This window comes from Felis catus, chromosome B1 (genome assembly GCF_018350175.1).
Source record: "Felis catus isolate Fca126 chromosome B1, F.catus_Fca126_mat1.0, whole genome shotgun sequence".
NCBI lineage: Eukaryota > Metazoa > Chordata > Mammalia > Carnivora > Felidae > Felis > Felis catus.
In genome coordinates this window covers 99,117,456-99,131,471 of record NC_058371.1, presented here as the reverse complement: position 1 = coordinate 99,131,471, position 14,016 = coordinate 99,117,456, and the positions used below count along the sequence as shown (strand labels likewise).

Genomic DNA, 14,016 nt, shown 5'->3' with positions numbered 1-14,016 from the left:
CTTTGCAACAGGAAAAGATCTCCATCTTTCCAAAGGGCTATCATTGTTATTGTTGAAACTGCAAGGTTTAGCTACTGGCACCTGGGATCCATTTGGGAAGGGAAACAAAACAAACACTGAGTTCCCTTGGCTTTTCCTATAGGAAGTCCAAAGTGCCATTGGTACTAAGGCCTTGATGCCCCTCGTCACCTGGAAGGGAGGGGAGGAGGCCACTGGGTGCAGGGTTAGGGTCTGGCTAGCCCTGGACTTCAGGGAGTTCGTTCTGTAGACAGAGGAAAAACGGGGACGACTTGGTTTGGCTTCTGTAGGGTCACGTTGCACAGCAGCTCTCTCCCCTCCCATCGAAAGAGAGGAGGCAGGAAATGGTTAAAGCAAATCTGCACTGTGCATTCCCAGACAGGCTTTGCTTAATCCTTCCTCCCCGCTCTAACAGACCCTCACCCCCCGCCTTTCTTTTATTTCTCTCGACCCCCTTACCCCTGAGTTATTACTAGCATAACAACCTAACGGTCTTCCCTCAGACCCCTCCACTAAAGTTATTTATCTGCAAACCTGACCCCACCCCCATCTATCCTGCGGCAGCTTTTTGCTGTTATTGCTCTGACGCCGGCCAAGATTTGACCAAAAAGAAAGGAAGAAAAAAAAAGGAAAAAAAAAATCATCCCCCTTCTCAGCGCCTCCGACTCGCCGGGCTCCCACCCCCGACCGCCTACAGTCCTCCGGGAGGCTGGAGTGATTAGCATCCTGAGAAGCCAGTCGGAGGCCCAAAGAGCCGGCGAGCGCTCGCGGTAGGAGTGCCAGGCGGGGCTGCCTGAGCTCCGGCCCAATGGGGCTGGGGTGAGGGAGGGGCAGTAGGTGACAGGACCCGGAGCTAGGGGGAGTCAGGGCGAACTAAAGTGCGGGGATCAATGAGCGGCGAGCAAAGTTTCGGAGTGCTGCTCCAGCTCGCGGTCTGCCCTCCCCCTCTGTTTGTGTTTCAGCGACGGTCGCTGCGTGCGTGTGTGTGTGTGTGTGTGTGTGTGTGTGTGCGCGCGCGGTTGTGTGCGCGCAGCGGGGAAGAGGCGGGGAGAGCGTGAGGGACCAGCCGGAGGTGGCGAGCGGCTCGCTGAGCTCCAGCTCCACAGCGGTTCCACCTTCATCCCGGGCGGGCGAGAAGGAGAGCGCTGACAGGCGCCGTCCGGAGCTGCCACGGGCGCCGCCACAGCCCAGCGCCGACTTCCCCGCCTCCACCGCCAGCGGTGAAGGAGAAAGAGGGACCAGCCACCCCCCTCCCCCCCGCCCCAAACAAAAAGGCTCGTGGATTACAAAGTGAAACTGACACGGGACAATAAAAGCAAAGATAACGCGGGCAGGGTCGAGGCGCGCTAGAGTGGGCGTCTGACCCGGGCCGCCGGAGAACCGATCCCCCTGGCATGGTGAGGGGAGGGGACCCGGGGGCCGCGCGCTGCTCCTGCCCGACCCCTGCGAGGCCCAGAAGAAAGGGGGACGAACCTGCACTCGATTTGGATGTACAAATAATGAGTCGGCAGGCACCTCGGCAGAGGTAAAAAAAAAAAAAAAATGGTGGGGAGCAGTGGATGTTGCCTGCGCGCGACCACCGACTCGAAGCCGCAGCAGGGGCGGCGGCGGCGGCGGCTGGAGGCGAAGGGACGGAGCTGAGCGCTCCCGGGTACCGGAGCCCTAGCTCCAACGCCAGCGCTCCGAACGCAATCTCCGGCTGCAGGAGCGCCGACGCCGGCGCCGGCTCGCAGCGGCCACTTGTGCAGCCCTGTTGGAGGGGCCTTGCAGCCCTGCTGTTGAGGAGTGGGGACTCGAGGAAACCCCTCGTCTCCAGCTTTGGGGAAAGGAATTCGATAATCTCCTGGTGCCCCACCGCCCCCTCCCCGTGCGCAATTGTTCTTTCCACACGTCGCTACCGCTACCGACGTTTGTTCTTCCTTGCCTCTTCGGTTTCGTCGCCCGGGTAAGTTCTAAAGTTTCTGAAGACAATTGTTTGCAATGATTCCTCGTATACCTTGAATACAAGCAACCTCTCCCGATCCACGTCCATACCCGGGCGAAAACGCTCAGACTGTCTGGATTGTAACACAAAGTGAAAGGCGGGGAAGAATGTAGGGGGGTTGAGAAACTTTTCTGGGAATTCATCAGCGCACTGGAGTGTCCCGCGGAATGCCTGGACGCTTTTTCGTCAGGGCATCTCTCTCGTCCTACAAGTCCAGATGGCTACCTGGAGCCTTTCTCTGACGCGATTTGCTTTTGCTGGGCTGGAGGGTCTTTGAAATAGAGCTCGCAGAGCTATCGGCCTCAGTATTTGCTGGGGCTACCTAATCCCTGCTCTTATTCTTTTCGCTTCGTTTCTTCCTTCTCTTCATCACACCGTTCCAGGGAGCCAGGACCATGGACTTGGCAGCAGACGGGGCTCCTGGACGCCCGTGGCTCCAGCTGCCCACTCTGTCGGTATTTCAGCTCCTCCGGGTCTTTTGGCTGCTCTCACAGCTCCCCGGGCCGGCCCGGGTCAGCGGGGCCGAGCAGCGCCAGGTGTTCCAAGTGCTGGAGGAGCAGCCTCCCGGCACGCTGGTGGGCACCATCCAGACGCGCCCTGGCTTCACCTACCGGCTCAGCGAAAGCCACGCCCTGTTTGCCATAAACAGTAGCACCGGGGCCCTCTACACCACCGCCACCATCGACCGCGAGAGCTTGCCCAGCGACGTGATCAACCTGGTGGTCCTTTCCAGCTCTCCCACCTACCCCACCGAAGTGCGAGTGCTGGTGCGGGACCTCAACGACAACGCCCCCGTCTTCCCCGACCCCTCCATCGTGGTCACTTTCAAGGAGGACAGTAGCAGCGGGCGCCAAGTCATCTTGGATACGGCCACCGACTCGGACATCGGCTCCAACGGTGTGGACCATCGCTCTTACCGCATCATCCAGGGCAACGAGGCGGGGCGCTTCCGCCTGGACATCACCCTGAACCCGAGCGGCGAGGGTGCGTTTCTGCATCTCGTGTCCAAGGGCGGGCTGGACCGCGAGGTCACACCGCAGTACCAGCTATTGGTGGAAGTGGAGGACAAGGGCGAGCCGAAGCGACGGGGCTACCTCCAGGTAAACGTGACTGTGCAAGACATAAATGACAACCCCCCAGTTTTTGGCAGTTCCCACTACCAGGCGGGGGTGCCTGAGGACGCGGCCGTGGGCTCCAGCGTCCTCCAGGTGGCGGCGGCGGACGCGGACGAGGGCACCAATGCGGACATCCGCTATCGGCTGCAGGACGAGGGAACTCCCTTCCAAATGGACCCCGAAACGGGGCTTATCACGGTGCGGGAGCCCCTGGACTTCGAGGCCAGGCGCCAGTACTCGCTTACCGTGCAAGCTATGGACAGAGGCGTGCCTTCCCTCACTGGGCGTGCCGAGGCGCTCATTCAGCTGCTGGATGTCAACGACAATGACCCGGTGGTGAAATTCCGCTACTTCCCCGCCACCTCGCGCTACGCCTCGGTAGATGAGAACGCTCAAGTGGGCACTGTGGTGGCTCTGCTCACCGTGACGGACGCAGACTCGCCCGCGGCCAACGGGAACATTTCCGTGCAGATTCTAGGGGGCAATGAGCAGCGCCACTTTGAGGTGCAGAGCAGCAAAGTGCCGAACCTGAGCCTCATCAAAGTGGCCAGCGCCCTAGACCGAGAGCGCATTCCTTCTTACAACCTGACAGTTTCGGTCTCAGATAACTACGGGGCGCCCCCTGGCGCAGCGGTCCAGGCGCGTTCTTCTGTGGCAAGCCTGGTGATTTTCGTAAATGACATCAATGACCACCCTCCTGTCTTTGCGCAGCAGGTGTACAGAGTGAACCTGAGCGAGGAGGCGCCCCCGGGAAGCTATGTGAGTGGAGTATCTGCCACTGATGGCGACTCTGGTCTCAATGCTAATCTTCGTTACAGCATCGTCTCTGGCAATGGACTAGGTTGGTTCCATATCAGTGAACATAGTGGCCTGGTGACCACTGGGGTTGCTGGGGGCTTGGACCGTGAACTCGCTTCCCAGATTGTACTGAATATCAGTGCTCGGGACCAGGGGGTTCACCCCAAGTTTTCCTATGCCCAACTTGTAGTGACTCTCCTGGATGTGAATGATGAAAAGCCAGTATTTAGCCAGCCAGAAGGGTATGATGTGTCTGTGGTTGAGAATGCCCCAACAGGGACAGAGCTACTGGTGCTCAGGGCAACTGACAGGGACCTGGGTGACAACGGGACAGTGCGCTTCTCCCTGCAAGAGGCCGAGACTGACCAGAGATCCTTCCGCCTGGATCCTGTGTCTGGGAGGTTGAGCACTGTCACCTCCTTGGACAGAGAGGAGCAAGCTTTCTACTCCCTATTGGTCCTGGCCACGGATCTGGGCTCCCCTCCCCAGTCCTCAATGGCTCGAATAAACGTGAGTCTCCTGGATATGAATGACAACAGCCCTGTGTTTTACCCAGTCCAGTACTTTGCTCATATCCAGGAGAATGAGCCTGGAGGAAGTTACATCACTACAGTGTCTGCCACTGACCCAGACTTGGGTCTCAATGGAACTGTCAAATATAGTATATCAGCCGGGGACAGGTCTCGGTTTCAAGTCAATGCTCAGAGTGGGGTTATTTCTACAAGAATGGCCCTAGACAGAGAAGAAAAAACAGCTTACCAGTTGCAAATAGTGGCTACTGATGGTGGCAATTTGCAGTCTCCCAACCAGGCAATAGTAACCATCACTGTACTGGACACTCAAGACAACCCGCCTGTATTCAGCCAGGCTGCCTACAGCTTCGTGGTCTTTGAGAATGTGGCTCTGGGATATCATGTGGGTAGTGTGTCTGCATCTACCATGGATCTCAATGCCAACATCAGTTATCTCATTACTACTGGGGATCAGAAAGGTATGTTTGCTATCAACCAGGTCACTGGGCAGCTTACCACAGCAAGTGTGATTGACAGAGAAGAGCAATCCTTTTATCAGCTGAAAGTAGTGGCCAGTGGGGGCACAGTGACTGGAGACACTATGGTTAATATAACAGTTAAGGATTTGAATGACAACTCTCCCCATTTCCTCCAGGCAGTAGAGAGTGTAAACGTGGTGGAGAATTGGCAGGCAGGTCACAGCATTTTCCAAGCCAAAGCCGTGGACCCTGATGAAGGTGTCAATGGCATGGTACTCTATAGCCTGAAGCAGAACCCCAAGAACCTGTTTACTATCAATGAAAAGAATGGTAATATTAGTCTGCTAGGTCCCCTGGATGTTCATGCTGGTTCCTACCAAATAGAGATCGTGGCATCTGATATGGGTGTCCCACAGCTCTCCTCTAGTTTCATCTTAACGGTTTATGTTCATGATGTAAATGACAACCCACCCGTGTTTGACCAACTCTCTTATGAGGTCACCCTTTCTGAGTCAGAACCTGTGAATTCTCGATTCTTTAAAGTGCAAGCTTTTGATAAGGATTCAGGAGCGAATGGTGAAATTGCCTACAGCATTGCTGAAGGAAATACAGGGGATGCTTTTGGCATATTCCCAGATGGTCAATTGTATATAAAGAGTGAACTGGACCGTGAACTTCAAGACAGATATGTTTTACTGGTTGTTGCTTCTGACAGAGCAGTGGAACCCCTTAGTGCTACTGTGAATGTTACTGTAATTTTAGAAGATGTAAATGATAACAGACCTCTTTTTAACAGTACGAATTACACATTTTACTTTGAAGAGGAACAGAGAGCCGGGTCATTTGTGGGCAAAGTAAATGCTATAGATAAAGACTTTGGGCCAAATGGAGAAGTAAGGTATTCTTTTGAAATGGTGCAGCCAGATTTTGAGTTGCATGCTATTAGTGGGGAAATTACTAATACTCGTCAGTTTGACAGGGAGTCTCTCATGAGGCAGAGAGGGACTGCAGTGTTCAGTTTTACAGTCATTGCAACAGATCAGGGGCTCCCTCAGCCTCTCAAGGATCAGGCTACAGTACATGTTTACATGAAGGATATAAATGATAATGCTCCCAAGTTTTTAAAAGACTTTTACCAAGCTACAATATCAGAGTCAGCAGCCAACCTGACACAAGTTTTAAGAGTATCTGCCTCAGACGTTGATGAAGGTAATAATGGACTTATTCATTACTCTGTAATGAAAGGAAATGAAGAAAGACAATTTGCTATAGACAGTACCTCTGGTCAGGTGACGCTAATTGGCAAATTAGACTATGAAGCAACACCTGCCTATTCCCTTGTAATTCAAGCAGTGGATTCAGGTGCAATCTCCCTCAATTCAACCTGTACCTTAAATATTGATATTTTAGATGAAAATGACAATACCCCTTCTTTCCCTAAATCAACGCTGTTTGTTGATGTTTTGGAAAACATGAGAATTGGTGAACTCGTGTCTTCTGTTACTGCAACTGACTCAGATTCAGGTGACAATGCTGATTTACATTATAGTATTACTGGAACTAACAACCACGGAACTTTTAGCATAAGCCCAAACACTGGCAGTATTTTTCTTGCCAAAAAATTGGACTTTGAAACACAGTCTTTGTACAAATTAAATATAACAGCAAAAGACCAAGGAAGGCCTCCTCGTTCATCTACAATGTCAGTGGTTATACATGTGAGGGACTTTAATGACAATCCTCCTAGCTTTCCTCCTGGGGATATTTTCAAGTCTATTGTTGAGAACATTCCCATTGGAACGTCTGTCATTTCAGTGACTGCACATGACCCTGATGCAGACATTAATGGGCAACTATCCTATACGATCATTCAACAGATGCCCAGGGGCAACCACTTTGGCATAGATGAAGTCAAAGGCACTATATATACTAATGCTGAAATAGATCGGGAATTTGCTAATCTCTTTGAGTTAACTGTAAAAGCCAATGATCAAGCTGTGCCTATAGAAACTAGACGGTATGCTTTGAAAAACGTGACCATTTTGGTCACAGACCTCAATGACAACGTTCCAATGTTTATATCACAAAATGCCCTTGCTGCAGACCCTTCAGCTGTGATTGGTTCTGTCCTGACAACAATAATGGCTGCGGACCCAGATGAAGGGGCTAATGGAGAAGTGGAGTATGAGATCATCAATGGGGACACAGACACCTTCATTGTGGATCGTTACAGTGGAGACTTGAGAGTGGCTTCAGCACTGGTGCCTTCACAGCTGATCTATAACCTCATAGTTTCAGCAACAGACCTTGGCCCTGAAAGGAGGAAATCAACCACTGAATTGACCATCATTCTTCAAGGCCTTGATGGACCTGTTTTTACTCAACCCAAATATATAACTATTTTGAAGGAAGGTGAGCCCATTGGTACCAATGTAATATCAATAGAAGCAGCTAGCCCTAGAGGATCTGAAGCCCCAGTGGAGTATTATATTGTTTCAGTTCGTTGTGAAGAAAAAACTGTTGGACGTCTCTTTACTATTGGACGACAAACTGGCATAATTCAGACTGCAGCCATTCTGGACCGGGAGCAAGGAGCATGTCTTTACCTGGTGGATGTTTATGCCATAGAAAAGTCAACTGCTTTTCCCAGAACACAGAGAGCAGAGGTAATGATTTTGTAGTCATTTATGAACTATTTATTGATGTGCTTTTTAGAAAGATTGTTCTCTTTCTGTTTGCTTTCTACAATTATTTACCTTCAATGTTTACTGTTAATAATACTGGCAGGAGCATATAAAGTGTTCTGTTACAAAAACTAACAAGAATCACATAAAATTTAGCTTTAATCTTGGTCAAAACCAAACAGTGAACAGTTTTTATCTTATACTTCACCTCATTGCAATCATATGTATAAGGCCAAGGAGAAATCTAGCCATTTCATAAGTGCAAAACAAAGAAACAAACAAACAAACAAACAAAAAAACAGAAAACATGTATCTAAATTAAATCAGTGCACTAATTAGACACCTTTCAGTAAGGAAGTCTAGTAGAGAATGGGCAATTTCAGGCTTAAATTTCTATTCCAAACTGAAGAAGTTTGGTAGAAATCAGCATTATAAGCATAGTTTTTTGGGAGGGGTGTAACACAAACACAGTACAGACTGGCAGTTTACATCAGGACAGTATTAACTTTCACATCCTCAGCAGTCTTGGCAGCTTCTTTATAGACAGTGACTAATTTCAATGTGCTGAGCCAAGTTTGGGGAGATTCCTGACTTCATCTGCTTTTACACTGGAGGCACTATCTTCTGACTTAGGGTAATCCTTTCTCTTCCCTCTTGAATGAAAGCGTGTAATGTGCTGTGAATTATCAGAGATTAGAAGGTGCTTCTTGATACAAATATGTATCAAGCACTATGCTATAGGCACATGTTGTTCTGTCTGCTGATGGGTAAGAAGTTAGGGTTTCTGGCATATGCCAAGAGAATTCGAAGCCTGGTCTTCCCTGGGGTGTATTTTAGGCTACTACCTCTATGTATTACTGATTTGTATTTTAATTAAATTACTTCCAAAGTTGTTTTGATAATCAACTAGAAATCACACAGCTATCCTCTGGAAAGCTCTTGTTCGCTGTTTTCTAAGTTTCTTCTTTTCCTCCACTCCCCTCAAAGACATTCTAGTGTCACTCAGCCAAAAACACAAAATATCAAGTGTGGTTTGTGATACTTGGCAGTAACCCAGACACAATATACTAGTAAAATTGAGGCTTACGTATTTGTTTTCTTGCTTTCTTTCTTGGGGGGCGGGGAAGAGGTGAGGGGTTTTCTTCATTTAAAATGTTCTTTTATTATTACTATCTTTTTAATCCCTTGTGATTTTTTTTTGTAATAGCTAGCTGTATCTATTCTGCACATAGAGCAGCATCTTCATGTCCTAGAGGATGTTAGAGATATAATTAGAGATATAATTCTTAATAGAGATATAATTCTTAGAGATATAATTCTAAGTGCAATTCAGTTTTATCTTACATACATAGCCCTGAAGGGACTTGTAACCCAAATGTCCTCTTTTACCTAATTAGCTTTTTAAAGATCTTAACACATGGCTTATATGGTGAACTATTTGATGTAACTTAGCCCATGATTTACATGTAATTTTATATTAATTTCAGGTCATCCCTCACATTAACTGACCCTCTATTTCCACCTTCCTTCTCAGGGATTATTTACTAGGTAAGGAGATTTAAGTAGTTTGAAAACTGAAGTATTTATTCAAGATGGGCAATTAAGTCATTTTAGACTTTAGATGAATTTATTAAACTGTAAAACAAATTATGTTACTGGCTGTTGTTGTTTGGTTCAATGCATTACAGTTTATTAGAACAACATGGAGAATGAGACTAAATGCTCACTGGTATCATTAGATTTATTTTGTCTTGTTATTTATTCATTAAATATGCAAAGAATGACTTAGCTTAAGTTTATTAAATACTACTGTCTCTACAATAGGTATGAGAATTAAAAAATAATAATTATAAGTCATTTTGCTAGTAATAGGGAATAGTATGTCTGTTACTTTTTTAATATCAAATAACACCAATATAAAAAGTTGTTCATATTAACTGCACCCTATTTATTTAAAAATCTGAGGTAACTTATTATGGTGATTTTTTAGAAGAAAAAAAAACTTTCAGGGTATTTTCTGTGAACTAAAGTGCTGAAATTGTAAACCAAGTTTGAGTTTCCAAAGCTCCAACCACTCCTATAATTAAAAGCAAATGTGTTTCTCCAAAGAATATTGAAAGCAGTAGTTGGAAGCTAGAGTTTCATATTATTGTTGGTTGTATCATTCAAGTATATATAATAAAGTTCTTTTTCCCTTCTGCTCAATTAATTTACCATGATTGTGCAGAAATAAGTTATAAGTTACCTCTGGTTGTCAGAGATGATTTTTCAGTTGTTCTCAAGTGCAAACTTTGCTCTAATACATTAAAAAAAAAAAAGATTCATGTGCACTGATAGGAGCCTGGGTTGCTTACTCAGGTTTCTGGCTAGAGTCATGGCTGATCACATTCCATTGGCAAGCAGAGGGTCAGTGGGTGAAAGAGAAATGATTTAATCTGCATTCTTTTTTTTAATCTCTGACACTTGTGGAGAGAGGCAGGGGACTCTGGCTCTGATCTTGTTCATTCCAGATTTCTGTCCAGTTGTAAACCTTCACTTACTCTACTTTGCACATCTAAAACTTTGATATAAATAGGAGTCTTTAAAGACTAGCTTCTGAGTCGCAGATACAAGATTTATTATACTTTTGGATCTTAGTACTCTTAGAAAATCTTGATTATGTTAGAACAACTGATATAAAGGTTGTATTGTTTTTCTAGGTTCAACAAAAAATAGGGATGTAGTACTTCAATGAACATTTCTTTTTAAATACATATTGTGTGGAAACACAGAACTTAAGGACTTGATTGGACCTCAACCATGTCAGAGGTTTTGTTTCATTGATCTTTATTATCTCAGAGTGTAGTATATACCTGAGGTGTAATAGGTGCTCAGTACATGGTTGTTAAATGAGATTATAGAAGAATTAAGACCAGAATATGTTTTCTTTTGCCTCAAGAATAACTTGACAGAGAGAAGCTGGGGAAATGGAGGAAGTTAGTAAACTCGATCTTGACAATGAATTGAACTGAGAACATAAGGACGTGCCAATCATTTCTGTTCTACTAGCGTATTGAGAATTGTCAGAACACTCAAAGAGGAAAGGGAAACTTAGGTGGGTGGTGTCACATGGAATAAGGGTTTAAATGGAAGGAGATACTGTGTATGTGTCCAGCTCAAAGTTATCAAATTTGTTAGTCTCAAGACCCCTTTATGCTCTTAGTAATTGTCAAGGACTTCATAGGGCTTTTGTTTAGATGTGTCTTATCTATTGATCTTTGTCATTTTGAACATTAAGGCTGAGAAAATTTTTTAATATTTATTAGTTTGTTTAAAAATCATGTTAAACACATAGTCTTATTTTATTGAAAATGTTTCCCCAAACTTAAAAGATAATGGAAAAAGAGACATTATTTTTTTGTTTTACGTTTTCAGAAATCCCTTTAATATCTGGCTTAAGAGAACACAGCTGGATTCTCAAATCTTCTCATTCATTCTATTGTATTACATTGTTCTGATTAAAGTATATGAAAAGAACCCATCTCATTCAGGTCTATGAAGTTGGATAAGGGAGACATACGTTATTTTCAGATGATTGTCAATTTTCTTTTGATACTACACCAGAAGTCCACAAGTGGCAGCTTCCTAAAACTTACTTACAGCATGGAATTTGAAACCCTCTTAGTGAACTTTTCATACTTTGTTACATAAAAATACCTGTCTGACCTTGCATTTTGAATGGATCTTTTTTACCTATGTATGACTTAGAAATACCAGGAATTGATCATTTGGAAAATATTGGTATAACCGGTAAGAATCTTATCAAGAAGATCTTTGTATATGGACTCTCAACATCCTGACAATGCTTAGAAGTTTTTCAGAATTTGAATTTTTACTTGAAAGCTCAAATTTTCTTTATCAGCAACTTATATTCTTGTTTTCCATGAGGTGTTGGGTTCCCTTCGTTCATCCGCTAATGAACAAATGTCTGCCACACATATCCAGGTCTAAAAATGTATAGTTTCCCTGTCATTTTTTTCTCAAGTAAAAACTGTATTCCATAAATAAAGCAGCTCGCTTAGCTTGCAGTGCATCATACACCTGCTTTTCTTTGAGACAACTCCAGTACTGAGGTACAGATTCATGGTTCTTTGTGCACATTCTACTATTTGTCATACAAAATGTTGAAAACATGGAGTTTTGAGGGCCTAGATTTAATACATTTAATAATTTTGATACTTCTTCAAAAATTTTTCTTTGGTTTCTAGGTGAAACTGGCACTGCATTTTTTCTGTCAGTGCCTCGCAGTGAAGAATACAATCGCTGCTGGAATACTCTAGAGCTACTGCTTTAATTTGCGCCAAGGCACCAGTGGTTTTGCCCATCGTTGCTTTTGCATCTCTAGTATACATGTCAATACAGAGAAAAAGGCGAGCACTGTTTGGCATTATTACAAAGACAGTTTTGACTTCCCAGGCCTCTCTAATGGGTTTCTGGTATGCCTTAAGCCCCATTTGCACCAAGGGAGAACCATTGGCCTAGGTAATGAGATTTTTACATTTCCGTTTAACAAAGGCCACCAGAAATAGTCTATCAAGAGCGTGTTTAGGATATTAGGTGAACAGATTATGACATTACCAATTAGAAATGAGTTTCAGCAATTGGATAGTTAATTTATTTTTTATTTAATTTATTTATTATTGGATAAATTAATTTACTTTCACAATGAACACCATTGAGATTTCTAAGAGGAATGATGGGACATATGTAAGATTAGGGCTGAAGACCCAAGTTTAGAAATGATTGTCTTCAGGTCACAGGGGTGGCTCCGTTGGGTAAGTGTCTGACTTGATTTTGGCTCAGGTCATGATCTTCCAGTTTGTGAGATCCAGCCCCACGTCAGGCTCCTGCTGATAGTGAGAACCCTGCTTGGGATTCTCTCTCTCTCCTTCTGTAGAGACAGCACTGCCCCGGTTCACGATGTCTCTCTCTCTCACTGTCTCTCAAAGTAAATAAATAAGCTTAAAAAATAAAAAAAAGAAATGGTTGTCTTCTAGAGGCTTTAGAAACAGAGTTAGTGACCCTTAGATTAAATATCTATATATCTTGTGTATCATCCCTTACAGGGAAAATGTAAGCAACAGAACTGGGTAAATAATAATATTAAAGTAATAACAATAGTAACAATTATAATAACATGCATTGAGTATTGCTATGTTCAGTCATTGTGCTAAGTGCTTTGAGAATGTATTATTTGAGCCTCGTAACACTGGTAATATCATTCCCACTTCACAGCTGTGGAAACAGTCTCAGAAAAGTTAAATAATTTGCTTTAATTCAGATAGATAGAAAGGAAAATCACATCCGGACTTGCTAAGTCCATTATTTGTATGCACACCTACTATTCTGTAAAGCCAGGGCAATCTGTGGGTTTAGTTAAAAGAAGGGCGCTTTACTCTGTAGATTTGAGTATATATATATATATATATATACACTGTATATATACTGTATATACTGTATATACTGCATACACAGTGTATATACTGTATATATACTGTATATTTGAGTATATATATATACATATATATAATGTATAGATATATATATATAATGTTTTTAGTAATCTTGTTTTCATGCCCTTATTTATTGTTAAACAGTTTTTGAAAAGTAGTAGTATATATTGTCTGAACTAAGGGAAACCTGGTTTTCGCCTGCTTTAGTCATGGCCATCAGCAGACTCTGTACATCATTATGGGTCAGTTAGTGGTGGTAGCAAGCCCAAATCAGGACATGTGGAGGTGCCTCTGGAGCAGGCAGGAAGGGTCAGAACAGGAGAGGGGACCTGGAGACAAATGAAGGGCACAGGTATTGGTAGTGCCTCTCCTAATCCACAGTACTGTACAGTTTGGAAGTAGTTGCTGTGATTTACTAAGGTGGAGAATCCGTTTCTGGATTAACAGATGACAAATCTTACACTCCACAGAATATGATGACGTTGGAATGGATGGACTGTGAGGCTTATATTAAAAGGAAGAAAACATTTTATTGCTTTTCTGCTGTTGATCTCCAGAGTGTTCTTTTAAAAAAACAACCTGTGATTTTTTTCTGATTTTATTTTTTTCTTATTGATATGTTTTTAAACAAGATATTGTGATTAAATTTTCAAGACATGGGCAAATGTGTATTACAAACAGGAGTACTGATGGCCAATTAAGCTCATGCTCCATATTTATACATGGCTTCAGGAAGCTTGATTTGGTCTCTCTGTTTTGGTAATAGATTTCCATAGACATAATTTATCTTCTGATTAATTTATAATGTCTTTTTTTGTGCCTTTATTAAAACCCTAATCATTTTAATTCCTTTTTGTTCCAATAGATTTTGAGATGACTTGTCTAAGAATATTTTGGAAAAGTATTTATGTACTTAGCATTTTGTGGAATCAAT

The 14,016-nt window shown here is 44.0% G+C and overlaps 1 protein-coding gene across 2 annotated transcripts in view; it reads left to right on the top strand.

Annotated features, from left to right (window-relative positions):
• Positions 1 to 1,109: 1,109 nt before the first annotated feature.
• The window catches only part of FAT4 (FAT atypical cadherin 4), a 175,603-nt gene continuing 162,696 nt past the window's right edge, over positions 1,110 to 14,016 (top strand). The window contains exons 1-2 of one of the 2 annotated variants that reach the window (XM_045055890.1): positions 1,110 to 4,906; positions 7,010 to 7,572. In XM_045055890.1, the coding sequence (XP_044911825.1) occupies positions 2,398 to 4,906; positions 7,010 to 7,572 (3,072 nt within the window). In that variant the 5' untranslated portion in view covers positions 1,110 to 2,397. Of the gene's footprint in view, positions 7,573 to 14,016 lie in introns of both variants that reach the window. The other variant, XM_011281676.3, reaches the window with a different exon arrangement.